This window comes from Athene cunicularia (genome assembly GCF_003259725.1).
Source record: "Athene cunicularia isolate RWA chromosome 1 unlocalized genomic scaffold, athCun1 chr1_part2, whole genome shotgun sequence".
Lineage (NCBI taxonomy): Eukaryota > Metazoa > Chordata > Aves > Strigiformes > Strigidae > Athene > Athene cunicularia.
In genome coordinates, this window is record NW_020799092.1 from 49,800,756 (window position 1) to 49,823,995 (window position 23,240).

Sequence of the window (23,240 nt, forward strand, 5' to 3'; positions counted from 1 at the left end):
AACCCAGACATCATCTTAATCCTACTGGGCATTCTGTTATCTGAGCATAAGTCTGAATAGCTGGGACATGGTCTTTTATATCCAACCCAGACATGATATCCTTGAAAATGTATTGACATATGCAAAGCCATATTAGAGTCTGACCCAAATGTATCCATGAAAAAAAACATGGAAGATTTTTCTTTTTAAACATAGTCCCATAAACCATTTCTTTCTGTTTCTGAAATTATTTTTCTTTCAGTGTTTGCCCTTTATTTATAATGTATATGGAGCTGGGATGTGGGTGGCCCTGGAGGTTAGCATTAGGCTGGAAAGGCTGTTGCCTTTGAAATGAGAGCTCAAATTTAGACTAAGTCAGTAGCAGTGACTGGACATTATGGAAGTTACTGGCTTCTCATTATCTTTATAAATATATCTGGTGATAATGACACAATTAGCACTAGGACAGATTATTGCAATTGGGCAGTCTTAGCTGAGTGCCATGTAGTATACTGTCCCAGAAAAACTTTCAGGATGTAAATAACTAAATTCCAGGTATTCACAGCTGCCAATCTGTGGTGTTCCCTTCTTGACAGGAGAGGGCTCCTGGGGCTTTGGCTTGTATTGACCTGGATAAAGCAGTTTATAAAGGGCTTTTTGGAGTAAGGTGTACTCTATGTCTCTGTAACTTTGTGCATAATAGTGGCATACAGGCTTTTCTGAGAGGAGGATTTGATGATTGATATTTCAGTCTTGAAGTGAGTAATGTAAAATGGAGGAAAACCTCCCCTCTCCCCACACCATGGTTCTTTGTTGAGTGCAGCTTGACCACATTAGAGACCTTGGTCCTACTGCTGGATGAAAGAGCACTGCTATCTTTCAAATTGACAATTTTATCCCACTTTCAATCTTCAAAAGCTCTTATTATACAGAAATTCTCTTAATAATATTCATCAGACAGCTAGCTTTCCTTTTTTCTTACTGTACCAGAGGATAATTTGCTAATGATCTTATTTTACTTTTCAAGGAGCAGAGTTTTCTCAGTCTCCCCAAGAGCAAGGGGTATAATAGCTAAAACTATTGCCACAGTTCATGAAATGAGTGATTCTGAGGTATAAAGAAGTTGATTTGGACGAGCGAGGATTTTTCATGTCAAGGGGAGCTAGATGTATACAGTACTTACTTTCAAAATGCCTGTGACTGTATGTCTACTTTATTAGTGAGGCTTCAGTTAGCAAAACCAACATTTTTTTTTCCATTTGGAAAATGGGTGCCAAAATATGGAAATAAGCAGGATGAATAATATCAGTTTAAGAAAAATGCACAGGAGAAAACCTGAATATTTGAAAACCAAATTATGTGCAACATAAGTGTGTAATAATCAGTGATTGTGTTGTCCTGGTTTCACCTGTTTTGTGGCAGGAGGGTGTGTACAGTATTGCCATGAGCACATCCATGAATTACATAGGGTAGAGAGAGTCCCTGTGTTCCTAGTGTTTTGTGGGCTCACCAGTCTCACAGGTGTTTATGTGTTCTGCAGCCACAGGGTTTCAAGAGCCCAAATCACAAATCTTCTTGCCACGCAAATGCCCTAGGATGGAAGCACACCCAGAGGAGGCAGTGCTGAAGTGCTGCAGTACAGTGGTGCAGCTGTTCTCCAGCTTAGGGTGAAGGTTACTTCCAGTGTCTGTCTTGGTATTGCTTTCTGGTCCAGGCCTGGCTGCTCGTATCAGTGGGGTGGCAGATTTGGTATGTACGATTGTGCTCTTTTTTTTTGAAAAGGAAAAATATAAAATGTCACCTTTGTGATGATAGTCAGTGGGATTTCTGCCATAAATGGGAGCAAGGCCAGTCTGAGACCGTTGGCTGTGGTCCATCACACGTATGTGACTCATTTTATTTCTTGGATGTGGATCCTTTCTTTTTTTTCTTTTTCTTTTTTTTTTTTTTTCATTCTTGCCCCATTTTGCCACACATTCTTATAGCTGTTAAAGAGTGGAACTTGCATATTCAGAATGTGTGTTTGGTCTATTTGTTTAAAAATGTCATCACCCGCTATTGAAAAATCCACATTACCTCCTTTCCTTGTACTTAAACATTTGTTTAATTTTTTCATAAGTGAAAATATAAAGTCTTTCAGTAACTTCCTTCTATAGAGTAATATTTCATTTTTTTATGCCTTTCTAGTGCAGCATCAAACAGGACTTCATTAGTGCTGTTAATGTTCCATATAGGCCACTGATATACCATAGCCACTGGCCAAGCAAAACTTCAATCAGTTTTTCTTCTCTTGTCAGCTCACACCTCTGACTGAGAAACTGCAAGATGATTCATCAGAGAAGGCTTCACCAAAGGACAGAGAAAAATTATTTCTGGCTGCTTTTCCCATACCAAGATAATTTCAGTTGTAGATATTTTGCAGCACTTCCTGAGCCATGCTATGCCTATTTGAAAATAGAAGTCCTTTTATCCAAGAAATTTTTCCATAAAATCATTGCTTTGGCTCCACAAGACACATTGCCGCTGTGTTTTCTTGTTTAACAGAGTTGCAACAGTTGTATTTTGTCCCGTTACAGAGCAAGTCTCTACTAAAATTAATGAACAGCATTAGCTGGGAGATGTACCACAGAATTCTGTGCTTAAGCAATACCTGTATTTTGAAACCCACTGGCACATGCTGTAAAATGTTGTTTGCCTAAAAACTTAGTGGTGAGAATTGTTTTGGTTTCCTTTAGTTTGCTGCAAAATCATGTAAGAAGTGATGGGTTATTCAGCATTGATGCAGCAGTGGTTCCAATGCAATGGTTTCAGGCAAGACAATCTGTCAAGAATAAGATGCTTCTTAAAGACCAGCAGCATGCTTCTATCCATGCTTGTTATGATAGGCTTTCTTACATAACTCCACTCAACTTTGCGTACAGCCATAACAAAACCAGAAGAATGTATTTCTTTGTTTATTGGCATCTGTAAAAGCATATAATGCTAAGTAATATTTCTTGTGATGTAGGTTTGTCAGCTAGTTTGCAAATAAAAAGCTGCTTTTGTTCTCAGTTTACCAATGCTGATGTGACATTCAAGGCTTGTTTTTCCTGAATAATCATTGAGTTCATCAGAATGCATTCAGCCTGTGCCTGCAATACTGCAATAAGACTTACAGATTCAGAAATAAGTTGTTCTGAAGAGGGGAACGCAGGCTTTCTTTAATTCATATCTGTTAGTTTGACCTAAATAACGCTTTTCTTCACCTCATCAGCAATAAATACATTCTGCTTTCCCAGAGAAGAAATATATGCCATCCAGTATCTTAATGCACATTATTAAGTAGCCAGTATGAAGATTCATACTGAGGCTGAACAACAGCTCTTCTCTTTCAGACTCTTGAGTTTACATGCTTCATGGATTGCCTGAGACCTGTAGCTTTGGCCAACCCCAAGCTGTTGTTCTGTACTGACCAGACGATCCCAAGTGCTTAGCACGGTCACTTAGATTCTGTTCTGCCAGGCATGCTTTCTCCCAGGCAGCACATTCCCCAGTGGTAAGGGAACTTCTAGATTGCAGACCTTTCTTCTTTTCCTTTCCTTTTTCGTAAGTAATCTGCAGGTATGTGAGCGAATAGCAGTAGATAAGGCACAGACTGCAAACCAACCTTTTCTCACTACAGCAACATAATTTTCATTGATCTTCCTCTGATCTCTCAAACACCTCTGAGGTCCCACTGGCTCCTGGCTGCTCACAAGAAAAAGGCCAGAGTTTATACTGATTTAGAGAGAGATACACTGAACAGCAGAAGATTGTAAAGGTTTCTCATTTCTCTGTCCTGCAGCAGGGCTACTTAGATGATTATCCTGGAATTCATAGTGGAGTTGAAAATCCTGTGTTTTAAACCAGTAGAGACTTACGGCTTAATTTGTGCTACACAAAACGGCAAAATACATGCTTGGTGCAGTATTCCAGCAGTGATGTATGGTAATTTGCATCATCATAAATCCTGGTAATGTACACCAGGCATGCCTGGTTAGAGAGACTATTGATAGAAAATCAGACTGAGAGATTAGAAAATTTCTAATGAAATGTCATTAAGTATCTGTAAAGCTTTTAAAAACAAATATATTCATGATATGGTTGTATGGTTATTCCAAAGAGATTCCTAAGTCATGTTATTTGGCATGTAAATAAAATACCCAGAGCACATTCCACCTACTCCCTGGCATTTATAAGAAAAATGCAACTCAAAACCAAATGTGGGTGACTGAGCAATACCTTATACTGTATATAGATGTCCCCTACGTACTTAATAATTTTCTTAACTTCAAATGTGGAACAAAGTGTTTTCGATGGATAAGGAAGCCTTGGGTTTTTTTAATGTTTGTGTTTGAATAGATTTCATAAGAGACTAGAGTGAGTATATCCTTATGCACACATTAGTATTCTCAGAAAAGAGGTTTGTTACCTTACTGCAGCTCACAATTGATTTTCTGAGTTAGTTACTACTTTCTCCTATGAAAATAACAGATGACATAAATGGGAGCTAACAGGGTCTATGGTCAGAATTTTGACATATTTTACATTTGTCTCAGTGGTACACCTGTACTTCATATCTGCCTTCTCGAGGATATTAGGTCAACTGCTGAGGTACTTTTAAGAGTCTTGAGTCTTAACTTGTTGGTTTAATTCTTAGTTTTAAAGATTCAACCTTTTAAAGAAAGGTTGAATCCCTACTTTGGCAAGAATGGCCAGTACATTGAGGGTCTATTCATTATTCAAACTCATGGTGGGGAGATTTAGAGCTTTGTGTTTCTGAAGACAGTTTGCACATGTTATGTCTCCCTCTATGCCAATTCCATAGTCACCCCTCAGTCAGTTTTGCAGGTCAAGTAGGTATGCTACCTCTGCTATAAAACACAGTGATAATGAGAGGAATCTGATAAGGAAGGACACATTTTTAACCCTGTTTTTCTCCATACTCCCGGTATTCCCTAACTGTTAACAACACTTATACTCTTGGACCTATTCTTTAATACTGCTTACTGCATAACTGAAGGCACTGGAAGTGAACATGTCACAAAGTTCTCTGTATCTCTGCTAAGTTCATGGGTTCAGGTGTCTGCAGGACACGCTTTGGTGGATTTTGGATCTAGCAAGTGCATCCAGAAATCCATTCCATGGTGTGTTGTTACTGTAAAGTTTAGTCAGTGGAAGTTGATCTTTTAAGAAACACACATCCCAAAGGGATTAACAGGAGGCAGAGAATGTGTTGTATTTCTTCTTCAGGGTCTAAGCATGTGTTTGGAATCCAGATGTTCTCTTTGGTGGTGAGAAAGAAGACTGCTGTCAGTTATGTTGAGAGTCAGAGGCACTGGTTTAAGTCAGTAGGAACTCCACAAGATAGGGAAGCCCTACTAACCTAAAATCGGTGTCACCAAGAACATAAGCAAGGACCAGAGTGAGTAACATTTTGATATGCCCCTAGAAACAATCTCTGTTTATCAGTCAGCCTGCACTACTCAGAGGGTTAACATCTTATTTGAACTGGGATCCAATTCCTTTCTTTGTACTGTGGGCAACTTACACAGATGTCAGCTTACCTATCATGTATTGTGACAGAATGAGTTGCTAATATGTAAACAGTAAATTGGGATCAGCATAGCTTCTACTATTGGCAGGGCCAACACTGTTAGCCAAGTCCTTCTATGGAAATGCTTCAAAACCTTACTGCAAATGATTCTGGAAATTCCAGTGTCAGTAACAAAAATACTTCTGCCCAACTCAGGAATACCAGAGACACTGTTTTTCCATCAGATTAATATATCAGTTTCCTCTGTGTGAACTTTCTCCTTCTTTTTTGTTGTTCTCACTAAACAGACATTGATGAATGCTCAGATGGCTTTGTTCAGTGCGACAGCCGTGCTAATTGCATTAACCTGCCTGGTTGGTACCACTGTGAATGCAGAGATGGCTACCATGACAATGGGATGTTTTCACCAAGTGGAGAATCCTGCGAAGGTCAGTATCTAAAAAAGGTGGGGTAGTGTTATGACTCGCATTGCAATAATGTCTAGTATCTCTGACTGTACTGGTCAAGTATTGTCTTGGACACTGTATCAATGAAAGTTAAACTTTGACCAAAAGCAATTGTAAACAAAAGGCAAAATAAAGTGTGGGTATTCCTAACGTATGGATGGAGCATTAGTGGCCATTTCTATGATTTGCTAAGACAATATGTGAAGTCAGGCATGGTGCTTAAAGTGCAGTTTCTCTGCCCCTCTATCTGTTTCTTTTCATGGCCCTTGCATAAGTGATTTCCTGTGGGCTGATAGGATGCACTGTAATCTGTCACTCCACAGTAACCTGTTTGTATGTCAGATTCTTTATATGTAGAAATGGGCCTCAATCCAGACCTCAGTTCCTCCACTTAATTTCTCGTACACTGAAATATTCTGTGATTAAAATATTTCCCATTGCAAAGAATGATTATGAGACCCTGACACCCTTACCCACAGCTGGGTTAATACTGTGGTGCTTCTCCTGTGCATAGGCTAACTGATTGTAGAAAGTTTCAGTTTGAAGAACAACCTTACAAACTAGGAAGCTCAGTGAGTTTAGGGCTGGGGAAAGGTGCAGGGGACAAAAGAGTGACAGAGTGGACAAGGAGATGGGAAGCTTTTCTTTGTTTATGAATTATGTTAGAGGGAGCAGCAGGTTAGTAAGAGCACAGTTATTTTCAGATGCAGACCTCTTAGTATGGAATGTTATTCAGCTCTTAAGATATTGCATGCTGTTGCTCTTAAATAAGAGAACAAACCAGTCTGTTTCACCATGAACTACTCAGGGCAAAATTAGGAGTCTTTCTCCCTTCTGTCTCTGAGTGCTGAAATATTCAGTGCTCAGACAGTGTAAGCTTTCCTACCTTGCTGTTTAAACTCACACTGGTGGGCTGCATTGGTCCCAAAGGGAAGCAATTGAATTAATTTCACTAAGGCAGACACACAGACAGTTCTCCAGGAACAAGAATGACCTTTTCGGTATCCCCATCATCAATACTTTAGTTCAACACATTTTCACCACAGCTGAAAGCCTGTATTCCCAGGAGGAATGAGCATTTTGAGTCAGCCACTGCTTTCATAAGTCAAGCTTTCTTTGTCAAGAACTAACTAAATGTCAGTGTTAGCTGGCCAGGTGTTAGGACAAGAAGGTGCAAAGAAGAAGTTGTGATCTCTGATTATAATGCTGTCCTTCTGTCACTTTCAGCACAGGTAATACTTTAGACAGGCATTTATGGAAATACTCTCAATATCCCAAGTTTTATCTTCAATGTCAGTATAACATTTGTCTCGTGGGTTGAAGATAGTGGTTTGCCACATGGTATCTCAAGAGATAGAGGTGATACAAAGTGACGCTGTTAAGATGTGTGCAAACAAGCAACAATTAGGCAGTAATTTCTAAGCAAGTGAAAAGCAAAGGAAGAAGAAATATGAGGATTGCTACATGTATGCAGAAGTGGCAATTATTAGAATGTTTTGACCTTTTCCACAAAGCACCGGCAGCTCTTTATTAAACACACACAGAGGATAACAAGTAATTAGAATTAAATCACAGATGCCAGGAAACTTTATCTTCATTGCTGATAACCCTAGTCACTAACAGGGGAACATTTTCAGTTTGATTGATTGCAGCTCCAAATTTTGGAATGCATAGCAAATTGAGATGGTGAGGAAGGTCAGATATTTTATTAGTCTTACTACATCATTTTTTATTGGATTAAAGCCTGTGACATTGTGTCTCAGGCAGAAAATAAAACCCAAAAAGGTATGAAGAAACAGCCTAAAATCCATTGCAGTATGGAAAGTTGAACTTCCAGTAGCACAAAAGCAATTGGCTTCTCTGCTGTCATATCTTTCCACTGTGAGTGATTCACCTACTGGTTTTAAAGACGTAAGAAAATTTATTTCTTTTGCCACTTCTTCAGTATCCCTTAGTTGGATGTAATTATATTGAGCTGTTGGTGGATAGTCTTTTAGATACTCACTGTAATGGGGAAGCAGCTTCCAGGCTATACTAATCTCAGATTTCAAATCTTAGTTCTTCACTTCTTCCCTTCATCTGTATGAGCTTCTTGCTGTATTCAGGACCAGCGTGCTCTGAAGCTTTCTGGCTTGTGCAAGTGCTACAGCTTGCAGAGCTGTAGAAGGAACAGTGAAGAATTGCACAGAAGAGAAACTGGCCCTGACTTAGGTCTTAGTGGAACAAAGAATTTAAACCTCATGAGAATAAGGAAACGTTCTTCAAGGGCTTGTCCATTTTGCTTTCTAAGAGGACTACTTCAAAGTAGTGTTTTATAGAGAGAGCACACTAGGCTTGTCTTTGGCTCATCTTTTGTAAGTTTTAGTTGCTTTCAAGAAAGTTCCCTCTTTCAGTGGAGAAAACCTTTAAAATCCAAGGAATTGTGGGTTAAATCTTTTCTTTCTTGACAGTTATATATGGTCTGCCTCAAATCTGGGTCTGTGTCCCCTGGACACGTGCTGATAGTACGACAGAGAGCACTTCCGTGATCGGTGTTAGTCAGTTCCTTGTTTTCTTCAGCAAAGCCTTCAATTCTAAAAATTCAGGTGGAGACACCTCTGTTAAGATCACAGAGGCGCAGGAGCATTTCCTTAAAAACCTTATTTTAACAGAATACCAAATCTGAATCTACCCCTTTTGCAGAAAATGGTCCCATTACGATGTTGTACTAAGTATTCCTAGCTAGAGATGGACTCCTTGGTATCTTTAGACTTTGTCAGTGCTTGGTAATAAAAGAATAGTTGCCGAATTGCCTCTTCTACACATATATTGACCTTAGTTACTGCTGCTTCTTCGGCATGACAGAGAATATTGAGTATTTTGACTAATGTATTTGAACACAGAAATTCGTAATCCCATATTATTGTACCTACAAGCAATAGAAGATCTAGAGATTCTTTTGCTATTAGTTTTGCTGCACATTATACTGCTGGGTAGACCTGTGGCCTCTGTAACAATTAACCGAGAATAATGATGAGAAATGCAGCTGTAGGGCTTCAACCTTTTACCAGCACTTGCTGCTTTTCCCTTGGAAATAGTATTATTATATGCATCATCATATTTCCAGAAAAGTAGTGAAAGACCAGCTCCTTAGTCTTTGAGAACTGCATGGATTTGGGAAGTCTTACATTTTATATATATGTAAATACATCATTCAGCATGGTGTATTACCTGGTACCTTCCTCTTTGTTCCCCTACAGCTTTTCTTTATCGTTTCTTTACACAGTCTTATTGGTTCTCTGAAGGTTGTCTCTCATGTACCATTTCATAAAAGAGAGATAGGCTAAGATAGCAGATTTCGCAGTCTCAAGCTTCATTGTGTTAGAAAACTGGAACCTCTGAGGGTAAAATTTTAAAATAAGAATATTCAGACCCAGTTAATACCTGGTCTGCAGTTCTGTGTAAGATCCTGATTCCTTTGAATTTGTCCCCTACAATGTTTAAAAGCTTCGTTTAAAAGCTTCCAAAATCAGTTGAAGAGAGAGGCTGTATTGGTCTGTACCAGAATAGTGCAGGTTATACCTCATCAGTTGTTAGACATTTTGCATACCTCCACGTCCAAAGAATAGCTCACCTAATTAATATGCTCCTTTAGGACTTACCAAGAGTATCTATCTGTCAGGTACCAGCTGTTGTTGATAAGAGTATGAGCTCAACATACCTTCACTCTCAGCAGGTACCATATTCTTTAAATGAGACATGCAAATGGAAGGATTGGTAAGCATCAGTCTGGAATGCCCATTTCAAACAGGATCTTTTTTGGTTGGGAAGATTTATCTGTATGTGGACTCACAGTTTAGGATTTATGTTTTGAAATGTCTTGTATTTTTCTTCTGACATCCTGCTTCCAAGAAGTAGAATTGCTTCCCTCTCTGTGTGATAGAGCAGGCTGCCTGACAACACAGAGTGCTGGGTTTCTACTTGAACAGTATTTTCCACAATCCAAGATAATGAGGGATGGAGGAATATTACAAGCCTCCACAGCCCTAATGAATGAACAACGTCCAAAATGGTCACTTCAGCATCCATGTCTCTGGGTCTGGAAGGCAGAGGAATTGCTGGCTGTCAGGTTGTCTGAATTTATCTCACAGTACATCCTGTATTTTAACCAGTACATGAAATTTCTCGTAGTTGAAGAACTGCTGTCAGTTTGGAGTCCTACACTTAGATCTTTCTACAGTGCTGGTAATGTTTAACAGAAGCTTTGTTATTGATAGCACTTAAGGAGACAGGAAATAAAGAATCACTTCTCCAGCAGGAAATCTTACTAGCACTCACAAAGCTCCATCAAAATCCTTTTGCTTTTATTCATCATCATAAAAGGTCAACAAATAAAGTGACTTTTTTTCCATCCATTCCAAACAGAGATATAGTCATTAAGGCTTCATTATTGAGTTTGGGAACCCAACTTAAGCATCACCAAACAGAAGGCAGATATGGAGACACTTTAGTATTTAAATATTATGGAGTGTGGGCAGAGTACAAATTGGCAGAGTTTCTCATCTTTTATAAAAGGACAACTAAAACAGAAACTCAACTGCTACACTTTATAAGACAGTGATTTGAACACATTTACTGTATCAGGAAACAACTTTTTTGTGAAGCTGGTTTGCCGGCATCTGAAGTCTAAGCTCTTCATCTTCCACATCTGCTAAAGCACAGCTGGCTTGCATGAAGTCACGAATAAATTATTCACAATTCACTTGCTCTTTGAAGAATGATTACATCAGCCAATAGATTTCCTTAGGACAAAGAAGAACAGAAACCAGACTCTGCTCAGAAGAGCTTGGGCTCCCTATCAATGCTATCCTTCTTTTTTTGCCTTAAGCAAAAGTACTCAGGTGTCCTGATGCTGTCACCTTGCTGAGCTAATGCTACTCCTCAGAGCTAAGGTAACTGAGAAACTTCAGTTGCTTCGGAGCAAAGGAACTGTCCACCCTCCCAACCCATCTCTTCAGCAGTGTATTTCTCAGCGATACAAATATTCATCTTTTCTTTATGTAGATGACACTCTTAACTGGTATCAGAATGATTTTGGTTGGAAATCATGTCTGAGGAAGACCTTTGGGGCATTATCTGAATGTCCTGCTTTAAGTCTGGATAGTCATCAGAGGAGGGAAAGTTGCAGCTTGCCATCAGCTATATCAGAATGGTCTCTGAGCCCTTTGTCATTTCCTAACAAGGTGTACATGGGTGTTTTCTTCTAACTGTGCCTTGTTCATGTTCCTTGTGAGTTTATAGGAGCTTTCTCATCTGTCATTATCAATATTGTATTTGTGGGTTTTTGTCCAAAATATTATTGACCTGTCATTTTTTTAGAGCTATCCACAGTAGCTCCAAGATCTCTTTCCAGAATAGATCTAAAAGACTGATTCGATTTTTGAATGCGTATTTCCCCATGCACCTTACAATTGAATCTCATCTGACATATTATTGTTTACTCAGTCAATAGCATGAAACAAGTCTATATTTCACTGTCAATTTTTGGGTTTTAATACTTCTTTCAACAGTCTTTTTGATCTCACTGTTCATCCATTCCCCCAGGTGACTAAGTATATTGGGCAGCACACATTCTGGCACAGATTCTTGAGGACTTCCCTGTGACAAGTCTTCATTGTGACAACCTGACCATTTGTTGCTGCCTTTTATTACTTACTAATTAACCTGCTCTTAATCTGTGAGTCAATGACCTCTTTTATTTCACGGCACATAGTTGCTTTAAGAGCATGTATCATGCAAGGGAGCTCATGCAGTTTTTCAATGAAAGTAGTACAGCATATGAAATGTATCCTCCCTTTAAAGTCTTTTTAATTAGCATAGTGTACATTTATTCTGAATCTATAATATAGTATCTTTAAACAATCTTCTTTCTATGTGAAGACGTTTTATCCTTTTGGTTGCTAGGTTTAATTCATCTTTAAAACTTCATTTTAACATTATTCCCTCTTTGAAACTAAGCACTACCACAGAGATTTTTTGCAGCCTTTTAAATTCCTTTAAGGATATTAAACTCTCATACGTTGTGATTACTGATGGTCACCAATACAGAGTACTTAGTCAGTTGACACATGTTGAATCCCAGCCTGCGCACTGCTCAGGGCCAAGTCAAATGATGCTTTGTCTCGTTGGGATTCTTTCACTATCTGTTGCAAGAACAGTCAGTAAATCTGTTAAATACAGCCTTGGTCACAACCTGGTGGAGTAATTGAAATTCCCATTTTTATGGAGTTTTCTGCCTTTGCAGTGTCTCAAATATTATAAATTAAGTTTAGTCATTCCAGGTACAGTCACCATTTTGTATGACTTTAGTCCAGTATTTTTCCTGTGTAGACATGAAATTTCTTGTGATACAATTAACTCCTAGCTTTCTGTAACATGTATCACTGCTTCTTCAACCGCTGTCCTTGCACATTAAGTTGTACCCAGGGGTGATGATAAGAAAAGGAAAATCCTTAAAAGTGTGACATACCAAAGTTGCTGTAATTACTAGTGTGTGTTAGATAAATAAGAACAGATCCTCAATTTAGAACTAGATAAGTAGTTACATTTTGTTTCTGTTTTTTTCTGAGGCAAACCTCCAAGTCTTTTGAGACTTAATGTTTGAATGTTATAACATTCATGCTGCTTGATTCCTAAGCAGTGTGTTGTAAATAGCCTAAAGTGACTTATTTGTTGTCTGTTTTCAAAACACCAATATGAGAGCGATAATAACATGCCTCTATGACTGGATATACTGGAAATATGCAACCTGTAATCTTCTCCCTTTTTCAGACACAAATGATGCAGGGGCCAGTGTACCCTCTACATATGGTTATAGAAATGGAGAGCTGGTTATGGCTGTAACCAAAATGTCAGTAACATAATTCACCATCCATTACAAATCCAAAGTAAAAAAGCCGAACAAAGTATTGCTTGCTATGGATGATTTGTGTGCAAGTTCTTTGCAGATAATGCCTGAAGTTGGATGTGGATGTATAATGTAGATGGGAATTTCATGCTTTGACCAGTGATAATTTAAATTGCCCTATCCAGAACATTTATTTGCATGAATGGAATGAAACAACTGAAAAAAACAAGGTTGGGATTTTTCATAAGTTCTCAATGTTGGATAAGCTCAGCTCAATACCAGAGTCAATGATGAAACCTCACTTATTTTCAGTAATGGTGCACTGTTTCCATGTTGAAAAACAAACCACAGAAGCCTTTTTCTTGTGGGAAAATTGTGAAATAACACTTGTGCATAAGTGCCAAAGGCAGACAATGTTTATAGGATTGCCATTTGTTTAAAGGAACCTATTCTTACGTGCATGACAGCTGAGCTTTGTCCAAGTATCTCATTAAATATGGCTGCTTTCAGTTAAATGGTCAGGTTGTTGAGAAGTGATATTATTCATTTATGACACTAGCTCTCTGAAAGAATGTTTTAAACAAATGAACCCAAGTGGTAGAGATAATTTATTAAAAATTACTTCAATGATAAAAAGAATCCTGCTGTTAATCTGAATAATTATATTTAAACAGAATTTGATTTTGTTCTCTTTATTGCATAACTTCAAACTGGTTAGACTGAGTATATGGAGATCTTAATTTTAAATTGCCAGATTTTATTACTTTCATTATGGATTTAAGAGAAAATAGAGAGCAGTTCTTACATCCCTCTGCTCTGCCCAGACCAGCATTCCTCAAACCATTCCTAATACCTACTCATCTAAAAACCTTCAAGGCTAGAAACTGGACAGCCTCTGCAGGGCTGTCTGCTCTGCTAATTATGTATCCTTCCCATCAGGTGGGTTTCCCTGTCTGATGTGCCTGTGACGTTACAGCTGTTCAGGTCCATGAGAACAGCCACACTGAATTAGGTTCATGATCCCAGTTATCTTCTGCCCCCATTGCAACAGTGCCTGATTTCAGATGCTTCAGAAGATATTGAGGTAGAAGACATGGAGATGATTCACCTGTTCTGGATTATCTGATATATAAATAAAGGCACCATAGACACTATGCATGAAATGTAATCTCTCTTCCAAAATCCGTTAACATTGCAAATTGAATATTCTTGCTAGCCTTATACACTTCCGGCTGTGCATTTTTTTTTCCCCCTCTTAACATTCTGTGGAAGTGAGTGTCATAGTTTGTTTATGCATTGTTGAAGAAGCTATTTTCCTTTTGTCAGGCTTAAATTTGTTGTCTTTCAGTTTCATTGACTGTCCCATCTTGTGTGTTAGGCAACAAAAGCTCTCAACATGTCTCCTCTGGAGTATTCTATTTTTTTGTTATATCCCTTCTTGCTGATGTTCTTTTAGAGATGAGCAATCCATTTCTTTTCAGTTCTTCTTAAATGACATTTTCCTTATCCTTCCCATACTCCTTTTTTTTTTTTTTTTTGAGATGGTGCCACTGTTGTTGTGTACAGTATTTGAAGGAAATCCACAATGCTGCTTTATACAATGGAATTCAATTAATTTCCCTGCTGGTTTTCATCCCAATTCATATTCATGTTAGCAACTAGTTTACTTTTTTTGAATGGCAGCCACACTTGGAATTGAAATGATAATTGAGTTATTTTGCTTTAAACTAAATGTGCTTGAGGTTTAGTTTCCCTTATTGAACCCAAAGCTGAGTGTTTTATTAAATTTTTATGCTGATGGTGAAAGATACATGCATGACCATATTGCCTATTTTGTCTTACACTGATCTGTTGGACAGTCAAATATCACAACACTACATTTTAATGAACTCTAATTAAGAGCTTGGGCCAGACAATTATGAAATTGTATTTAGAGCTGAACTCAGTGTATAGATATTTACAATCACCATAGAACTAGTCTTCACTCTTCTAGTGTCTTCCACATTTTACCTCATATTGCTGTTTACTTCATGCCCTTTCAAAGCTTTTTTTCCCAGATAACTTTCCTCCATGTGGACAGCTGAAAAAGCTAAATAAAGGCTATTCAAGTAGAAGGCAGTGTGTGCTCCTAGTTTGCCCTTGCAAAATAATTGTGTGTACCTTGGTGAAGCAGACCTTTAAAGATACCCTTGATTGTTTGAGGTATGATTGTTATGAAGTCATTTACCTTTATTCACTGTAGACGTTAATAATTTTTCTTTATTTTCTGTGCTAGACACAAGGGCTATGGTTGTCACTGCAACTTGTATAACTAAAATATTCTAGTTTGCACACTAGTAAATGATGCAACTTAAAGCATGGTGTGCTTGCTTAAATGAGTTTACAGGTCAGATGTTACCTTTCACATTAACTTCTCAGCAAGTGAACTCAAATGAGCACATTTAAGAGACAGCAAGCATTTTCAAAACAAGATTCTGCAACTTTTCTTGTTTCACTGAATATGTCTCATGAATGGCTGCCACAAACTCATGCTCTTTAGAGAGTTGAGAATTATCTTTGTTCTTATGTTTCCTGTGATTTCTTCATTCTAATTACATAGAAGCATTCATTTAGAAAGATGTACAAGAAAACTCAAAATAACGTTTTAAAAGTTGATGTGACTTGAAAAATATTTTTTGTGAACTTGGAAGTTGTATTTCTCCCTGTTCTGCAAATTAATTTTCAGCTGAAGGCTGTAATGGCCAAGAATCATTTATATTGACTGCCACAAGAACATTTTTGTTAATTGAATGTGGTCTAAGAGCATTACATGGCATGTTTTTGCAGACATTGATGAATGTGGAACTGGAAGGCATAGCTGTGCCAATGACACTGTTTGCTTTAACTTGGATGGTGGGTATGACTGTCGATGTCCCCATGGCAAGAACTGCACAGGAGACTGTATCCATGAAAACAAAATCAAGCACAACGGTCAGATTTGGGTGCTGGAGAATGACAGATGCTCTGTCTGCTCGTGTCAGGTCAGTAGAAGTAGCTGCTTCTGCAAGACGGTGGTAGGGATGAAGAGAAGAGCATTGTGATTCAAGTGAAATTCCCATTTTAGCTGCCTTCTCAGGTGTGCGTGCGGTGCTACAGAAAAATGGAATTACATATTCTATAGAGTTTTGGGGGAGAGTTTGTCTCTCCAACTTGCGTGAGCAGAACTTCTGTGGTATGTTTATTATATGATACTGGGAGAAGGATGATAGTACCGTTTTGCTAGCAGAGATACCACCTATGTTTTCCGGGTGGGAGTAAAAAGCATTTTCATGCTAAGAAACTGTCTGTCTAGACAGATATTGGGGTTGGTGACTGACAGCAGTGTCTCTAGCAGATGGCTGTAAATAGAAGTATGTTATGTATCTGCAGAGTAATTAATCTTAACTTTCTCAAATGTTGCTGTGGGAAGCTTGATCCCAAGCTAAATACTGATGGAGATTGAAGGCCAAGACACTACCGACAAAGTCCTGAGCACTCCAGCAGCTCAAGTTTAATGGGCATGAATTTAATTTCAGATTACCTATCATCTTCCTTATGTGAACAATTACAGAAGAGAGGGATTGATCTGGAAGTTTAAAGCAAGACTCGACTAGCATCCTTATGAGAATGACATAAACTTAGTGCAATCCATTAAAAATTGACCCTTGGGAAAAGACACCCTTGGGTCTCATCAGCTTAGGTGAGAGCTGTCTGAAGGTTGGTTGTATGAAGGATGTATATAAGACAGCAGGGGAACTTTCTGGTAGTTACTGAGTGTGTATGGTTTCTGCCTCTGTTTGAATTGTATTTTGAAGAAGATTTTGTTTAGTGGAAAAGCTTGTGAGCTGCTAGTGGCTTAGAATCATGCCAAAAAAATAAATTTGGGTACAAGTACTGCTGGATTTGGTCACATTTCTGCCATTGCTCTATGCCTGTCTTCCAACAACAGAGTGGATATGTGATGTGCCGGCGAATGGTCTGTGACTGTGAAAATCCCACCGTTGACCTGTTTTGCTGTCCTGAATGTGACCCAAGGCTCAGCAGTCAATGTTTACATCAGAGCGGCGAGCTCTCCTACAGCAGTGGTGACTCCTGGATACAGAACTGTCAGCAGTGTCGCTGTTTGGTAAAGCTTCTGATTACAGCAGCAGAATCAGGAGGGGAAAAGGATATGAGATACTCTGATCTATGAATAGTTAATTTTCATGCATTAGCATCCATTTAATTTCCCCTGGAGTATGTATATAATTGAAATCTGTTTTTCATGGGTATTTGTCAGTATTGTCAAGTTCCAGTCAAAAATGCATTTTGACACAATAGACATAATAGAAATTATTTAATCATGAAGATAGTTTTAGCAAAGAGTGGAGGTCATTTGGATATGGCACCTACACAGTAACACTCATGTGTTTACGCATTCAAAGACTGATGAAGTTGTATAAGGAAATTCTAAATATGTATTTGTTATCACAGTTGATAATTTCAAAGATGCCGATAGACTAAAATTTGTCTATTCATTCAGACATTCAAGTAACAGAAAATATCATAAGACGATGCATTGTTCATAATAGTGAAATGAGATTTGAAAAAAAAAAATCTGTTAAAACTTGTGACCTTCTTCCTAGGCATGTCTTTCAGAGTCTGAGAAAAAACTATTCTGCATAATGCCACTCAGGAAATTTCTGTGACAGAAAAAAATCCCAAGATAAAAACAACTAACTTTTATCACAGGTTATCTCCAAGTGTAAAGTCTAGTCCATCTAGCAGCTTTCCCTTGTCAGAGTATCATGAAATAACAGCCAGAAACCAGTTTCTGTAGACACTGTGCTTTCAGTGTTACCACTGCTAAAATCCAGTGAAACAGATTCCCAGGTATTTCATTAAAAGTCTTCAAACCAAACCAAAACCACTGTAGCTCGGGATCTCAATAGATGTCAGTTTTTCAAGATGCTACTTCTGTAACTAAAGCCTGCTTTTTTTCAGTTGTCAGGGATTTTTCTGGGTGACAGCATACTTTCTACTCCTTATACTGTCCATCACTACAAAAAATAAATTGAAATATCAGGATCAGTGGCTGGTTTTTAGATTGTTTTTATTATTATCTCATGTGAATGAAAAAGGCAAAAATTGACCCAGATGAGAATTTTGTAAAAAAGTAACTTCACAATACTTTCTATAACAAGAGGAGTAAATTTTCAGCTGTGGAAAATCCTTGGGAATTTTTTTTCAGCTTTTGCTTTGGAGATATTGAAATAATTCTCAAAGCCTTAGATACAGATATTTGTGAAAAAACTTCTTTTCTAGGGCCAAATGCTATTCTCATTTTCTTCCTTAAATCCAGACTACTCAGTCTGTACTCAAATGAGCTGAAGAAGTTGGAGGTCAGAGGTGGACTTGCTCCATAAGAGACATGCGTGAAGTCTTTTCTTTGACCGATAGATCTGAAACTTTGGGCCTTATCCAGAGTTGAAGGGAAGCTGACCCCAGCTTCTCGTAACTGACACAAATAATTAGACAACTTTAGATTTGTGTACAGGCATACAGTAACTTCTCCTAAGAATATTCTGGGCCAAGACAAGTCTCTCTTTTAACCTTTTCATACCCTGACTGTACTGAACCTATGATGCAGAAAGTGTGATTGAGTTTGGAAGTTCATGTATTCTGACTGTACCATCTAAATGTAGGGTGAATGAGTGGAGGTCCTCTCACTGAAAGTGTACTGGTGTTCCCTGCTGGATTGGGCCGCTGGTAGCTTGATACCTTTAGTGCAGCCAGTGCATTTGTAACTGTGGCAAAGAGAAACTTTAGCCCATCCAGAGCTAATCTGGAAGCTTTCTGTGGTGAACCAACAGTACAAATAGAAGTAAGAACTAGGTGAAACCAGAGATTTTTTGCAGTACAACCCTGTTATGGCTTCTGTCACTTGCAGAAGTAGGACCTCACAAGGATATGTCCATAGTCTGTATTGCATGACATTTATGGAGAATTTTCAGCTGCAGCTTGATGCAGAATGTGTTGAAATAAGTTAAATCTAATACACTTCCCGAATTGCAAGCAAAAAAAAGTCCAACTTGCTGTGTCTTCCACAGGCAGTGAATATCAGTGTTCTCTCCCCTGACATCTGGATAGGACCAGATGGATAAAACTAGCCAGCTAAGAAATGTAATGCTGAGTCAGAAGAATGGGTAATGGAAGAAAATAAGAGCTAATAATCTTCTTTTGTTCTTGTCGTTCTTGTCATATTTGTAAACAGCAAGGCGAAGTTGACTGCTGGCCCTTGCCATGCCCAGAGGTGGATTGTGAATTCAGCATCCTTCCCGAAAACGAGTGCTGCCCACGCTGTGTCACTGACCCTTGCCAAGCAGACACTGTTCGCAATGACATCACTAAAACCTGTTTGGATGAAACCAATGTTGTTCGCTTCACTGGATCTTCTTGGATTAAGCATGGCACAGAGTGCACCCTCTGCCAGTGCAAGGTAAAGAGCATAAAAATTAAGCTGAGATGCTTCTTTCCCAGCTTGTTGTGTGGCACATAAATATTCCAGTCAGTGGATAGTAGGTGTCTACACTTGTTCTAAAACAGTAAAAGTGTTCAGTTTAGTTAACTTTATTCTTGCATGTGCTAGAAGGATGGTTTAATGTGCTAGCAGAGCAGAAACAGGACAACAGCCCTTGCTCAGTGTGCTGTGGGTATGGTAGCAGGCTTTGCTTTTCCACCAGGATAGCTCAATTGAATTTTGATCACAGTTTTTTCTATATAGCTCCATGCTATCTTGGAAACATATGCAGTAATGAATAGGTATGTACAAATAGACATCACTCAAGGAATTTGTTTTGTGTGATACTATGGTTTTATCAGAACTGTTTGAATTGCTTTTTGAGAATAGCAATTGTTTTGAAAATTAAAGGACTAGTTACATGGTTACATAGCTTGCTTTCTTTAAAATTAATACAATGCTTATTTATAATGCCACAGTACAGTGTTTAGAATAATTAATATTTTTTGTAGTTAAAGGAATTAATTGTCTGAGGAGAAAAAATAATGACTATGGGCTTATGTGAATTCTGGCATCTCTTTTTAAAGATGCAGAAGAAAAGGACCTTGAAATAAGTTTTTCCATTCAAAATAAGCCTGTATGGGGAATTGTATTTTCTATCATCCAGTACTGAAGAATGACAAAGAGTGTTTTTGCAGTAGCCAGGGAGAGAGAGACAGCAGGATTCATCCAGAGATCTTTAATTATTACTGAAATTCACAGTCAATTCTGATCTTTATCCTATGTACTTCTCAAGGAAGATACTTCTCAAACGCTAGTACATGTTACAATTAGCTACTTTGAAAAGGTGCTTCTAAAAAATAATCTAACTTCAACACCTCCTTCTGGGAGAGATGGGGAATAGCAGATCACATAGCAGAAGCTGTCAAGAACCACCTTCATCCTCCACTTTGCCTGACACAATACTGTGTGCAACAGCAGTTGCTGCTATCGAGGCATAGTTCTTCTACAAGGGAAGTGATATGTGCTGTGTAAGCATAGGCACTTGTCTTGATGTCAAAACAGGTTGGTGATTAGAAGAAAATGGTGTGACCTGACAGAGTGGATAATAGTTAGAAAGTCAGCTGCTGCCCAAAGGATGTTGAAACATGCAGAAACCTGTACTTCTGGGGCCCATAGCTGGTGGCATACAGCAATTCCAATGCTAGAAGTTACTTTCTGCTTGGGCAAGTTGCTGAGGTTTATGTGCCTCACCTTTCCAATCTGTAAAACAAATAGTTATGTGTGATTCTTCTCTAAAGCACTTTTGGGATTCAGTGATGGAAAATGTGTTCACATTGTTGTACTGCTAATCAATGGCAATGAAGAAGCTATGCATCAGTTCTGCTGATGGCCACCTGTGTGCTGCTCCCATCTGCCCTTTTCTCTTAAGCAAAGTTTAAACCTTAAGTGTCAACTAATTTGTATTCATTGTAAACACATACACAGATGAATAAAATCCATTGCTGCATTGTGAATGTATGTAAGATTAAAACAGATACTCTGCCAAACCCCATAGATTTAATATGGCTCAGGTGTGAATCTGTGTTACAGTGAAGAGGTACCACTTTATCCTTCAGCAAGCCAGATCTTACTCAGTTCTCTTTATAGAGTGGTTATCTGTTTGAAATACACTATCTGTTCATATTGGCAGCATTCTAATATTGTAGTACTGCATACAAGCAGCCTGCTCCCTCCCAATCAGGTTAATGCTGTGCTCAATTTATATAGTTCTCCACCTCATTCATCCTGTGTCACCCCACTCTTTTCTTGCAGAACATCACATGGAAGGTCAAAGCAAGCTATAGTAAAATAAGTTTACACAAATCCTTTAAGAATTCAGAAACCTAAAGCAGACTTAGCCACAAAACCATTTCACGTCACAAGTGAAAAAGGTTGACAGTAGGATTATCTAACCCTCTGTAACAGGAAGAGTGAAAGAAAATGTTTGAATGATTCAGACCTTGGTCTTTAATCAATCCTGGCAGTTTAGCCAACTGAATGTATTTGGAGTAATTATTATAAATAATACACACCTTTTAATTGCACTGTAAGAATCAGACTTAAGAAGTAGTAGAGATGCAGAAAACAATTTCTACAGTACTTTAATGATGTCCACAGGCAATCTGTTCCCTTAATTGCTGATAATCTCAGAAGAACGTCTGGACTATTAGGAAGAACTTTATGGATTAATGTTTGCTGGGGTGTTTGCCAGGACGTATTAACTTGAAGCAATCAGGGCTAAATAAAACCCAGAGTCCCTTCTGCCTGATATGAATAAAACTCCCAAGTGTCTTATCTTGTTCAACAGCTTTGTGTACTTGAGCAGATGCCTGATACCTTTATGTCAGGGGCTTTTCTTCCACTGATACCAACTTCTTGGAGTTTGACTCTTGTAGCTTTGGGATACAGACTACAGCAAACCGAGCAATTAGTGGGATTGTAATAGCATGTTCCCTTTGACAAAGGAAGGAGATGTTGACAATGTCATAAATCCGATCAAAATCTGTACATGTCATGTATTTTACAAATCTGTATGTTCAGATCTGATGGGTGTTTGCAAATGGCTGTTAAATTTATTTTGTTTGTACAAAATGCTAATTGTTTCAATTCTCCTTTGTGTTTTTCCTTCCTTTAGAATGGCCACGTCTGTTGCTCAGTGGACCCACAGTGCCTTCAGGAACTGTGACACCAACAGCCATCTCCCACAAGCAGTTTCTGGTTAAAGAATTCTCCTTCACAAAAAAAAACCCTTTAGACCAAAAATTGTTCAAATTTGAAACTAAAATTAGATTGGTTTTGTCCATCTGAAGTGCAGGTATAGGATGAACTCAGTTATCTGAATCAGAGTGAAATTTATGGGACACAAGACAAGCTCAGATACGTAAACCTTCATATGAGGTTAGGCCCAAATCTTCTGGCTATTTGTCTGACATCATTATGCAGAATATTTAGGTTAGTGTAAAGTGACACATTGTAATGCTGTACATAACGATGTCAAGATCCAAAATCAGCTAGGAGCTCTTACAGGGTCTTCCGAAGCTTTGAAAGTCCCAACACTTGACCAGATGCAGAGATTTTTACCTAATCATATTTGGAACTGCAAAAATGCGTTTGATTGCTCACTGCAGAATTTAGCAGATATTTGAATAAAAGGATGAAGACTTCAGGAATAAAGAACCTAGCAGCTAAGATGTGATATGTACAGTATGTGCGCTAAAAAAAGATAGAAGTTATTGTAAAAAAAAAAAACCAAAAAGAAAAACCGTAAAACCGTGATGCACAGGCATGGCTTCTTAATGTTTTCTGATAGGAAAAGTCATCAATATTTCCTTGTTTTACTGCACTTACTATTATTTCTTGATTGAATTTGTTCAGTATAAGCTCGTTATTGTGCAAATTTAAATAAATATTTCTCTTACCTTAAGTTTCTGTTTGTGCTATCTTTCCTTTTCAAGGATGTAATTTTCATGTGTATTGTTACTGTTTCTTCTTCACCATGTGCTGGGCAGGTGGAGTATCGTCTGTCCAGCTCTTCTACTGTATGGGAGCTTCTGACCATCGCAGACATATGCCTATCATGTCTTACCTGTGTTATTCTTCTGCGACATAACTAACTTCATACATCTTGAGTCATTACAGCTGATTGAACAGAGAATTTATGTGCCTAAAGATCAGACCCTATGTGCCAGCAGGGTGTTGTCACTCAGAGTGGGTATGGGCCATTTGTGTGTGACTTGCATCTGTTCAGATTGACAGGGGATCTTCTCTAGATTCCTCCTCTCTCCAGCTGCCCCG

The 23,240-nt window shown here is 38.4% G+C and overlaps 1 protein-coding gene across 1 annotated transcript in view; it reads left to right on the forward strand.

Annotated features, from left to right (window-relative positions):
* NELL2 (neural EGFL like 2) overlaps nt 1-22,869 on the forward strand; it is a gene marked incomplete at its 5' end in the record, with an annotated part of 130,812 nt that extends 107,943 nt beyond the window's left edge. The window contains 5 exons of the mRNA XM_026865859.1: nt 5,842-5,982; nt 15,713-15,906; nt 16,854-17,030; nt 19,158-19,382; nt 22,081-22,869. Coding sequence (XP_026721660.1) covers nt 5,842-5,982; nt 15,713-15,906; nt 16,854-17,030; nt 19,158-19,382; nt 22,081-22,131 — 788 coding nt within the window. The remainder of the gene's footprint in view (nt 1-5,841; nt 5,983-15,712; nt 15,907-16,853; nt 17,031-19,157; nt 19,383-22,080) is intronic.
* Nucleotides 22,870-23,240: the final 371 nt, after the last annotated feature.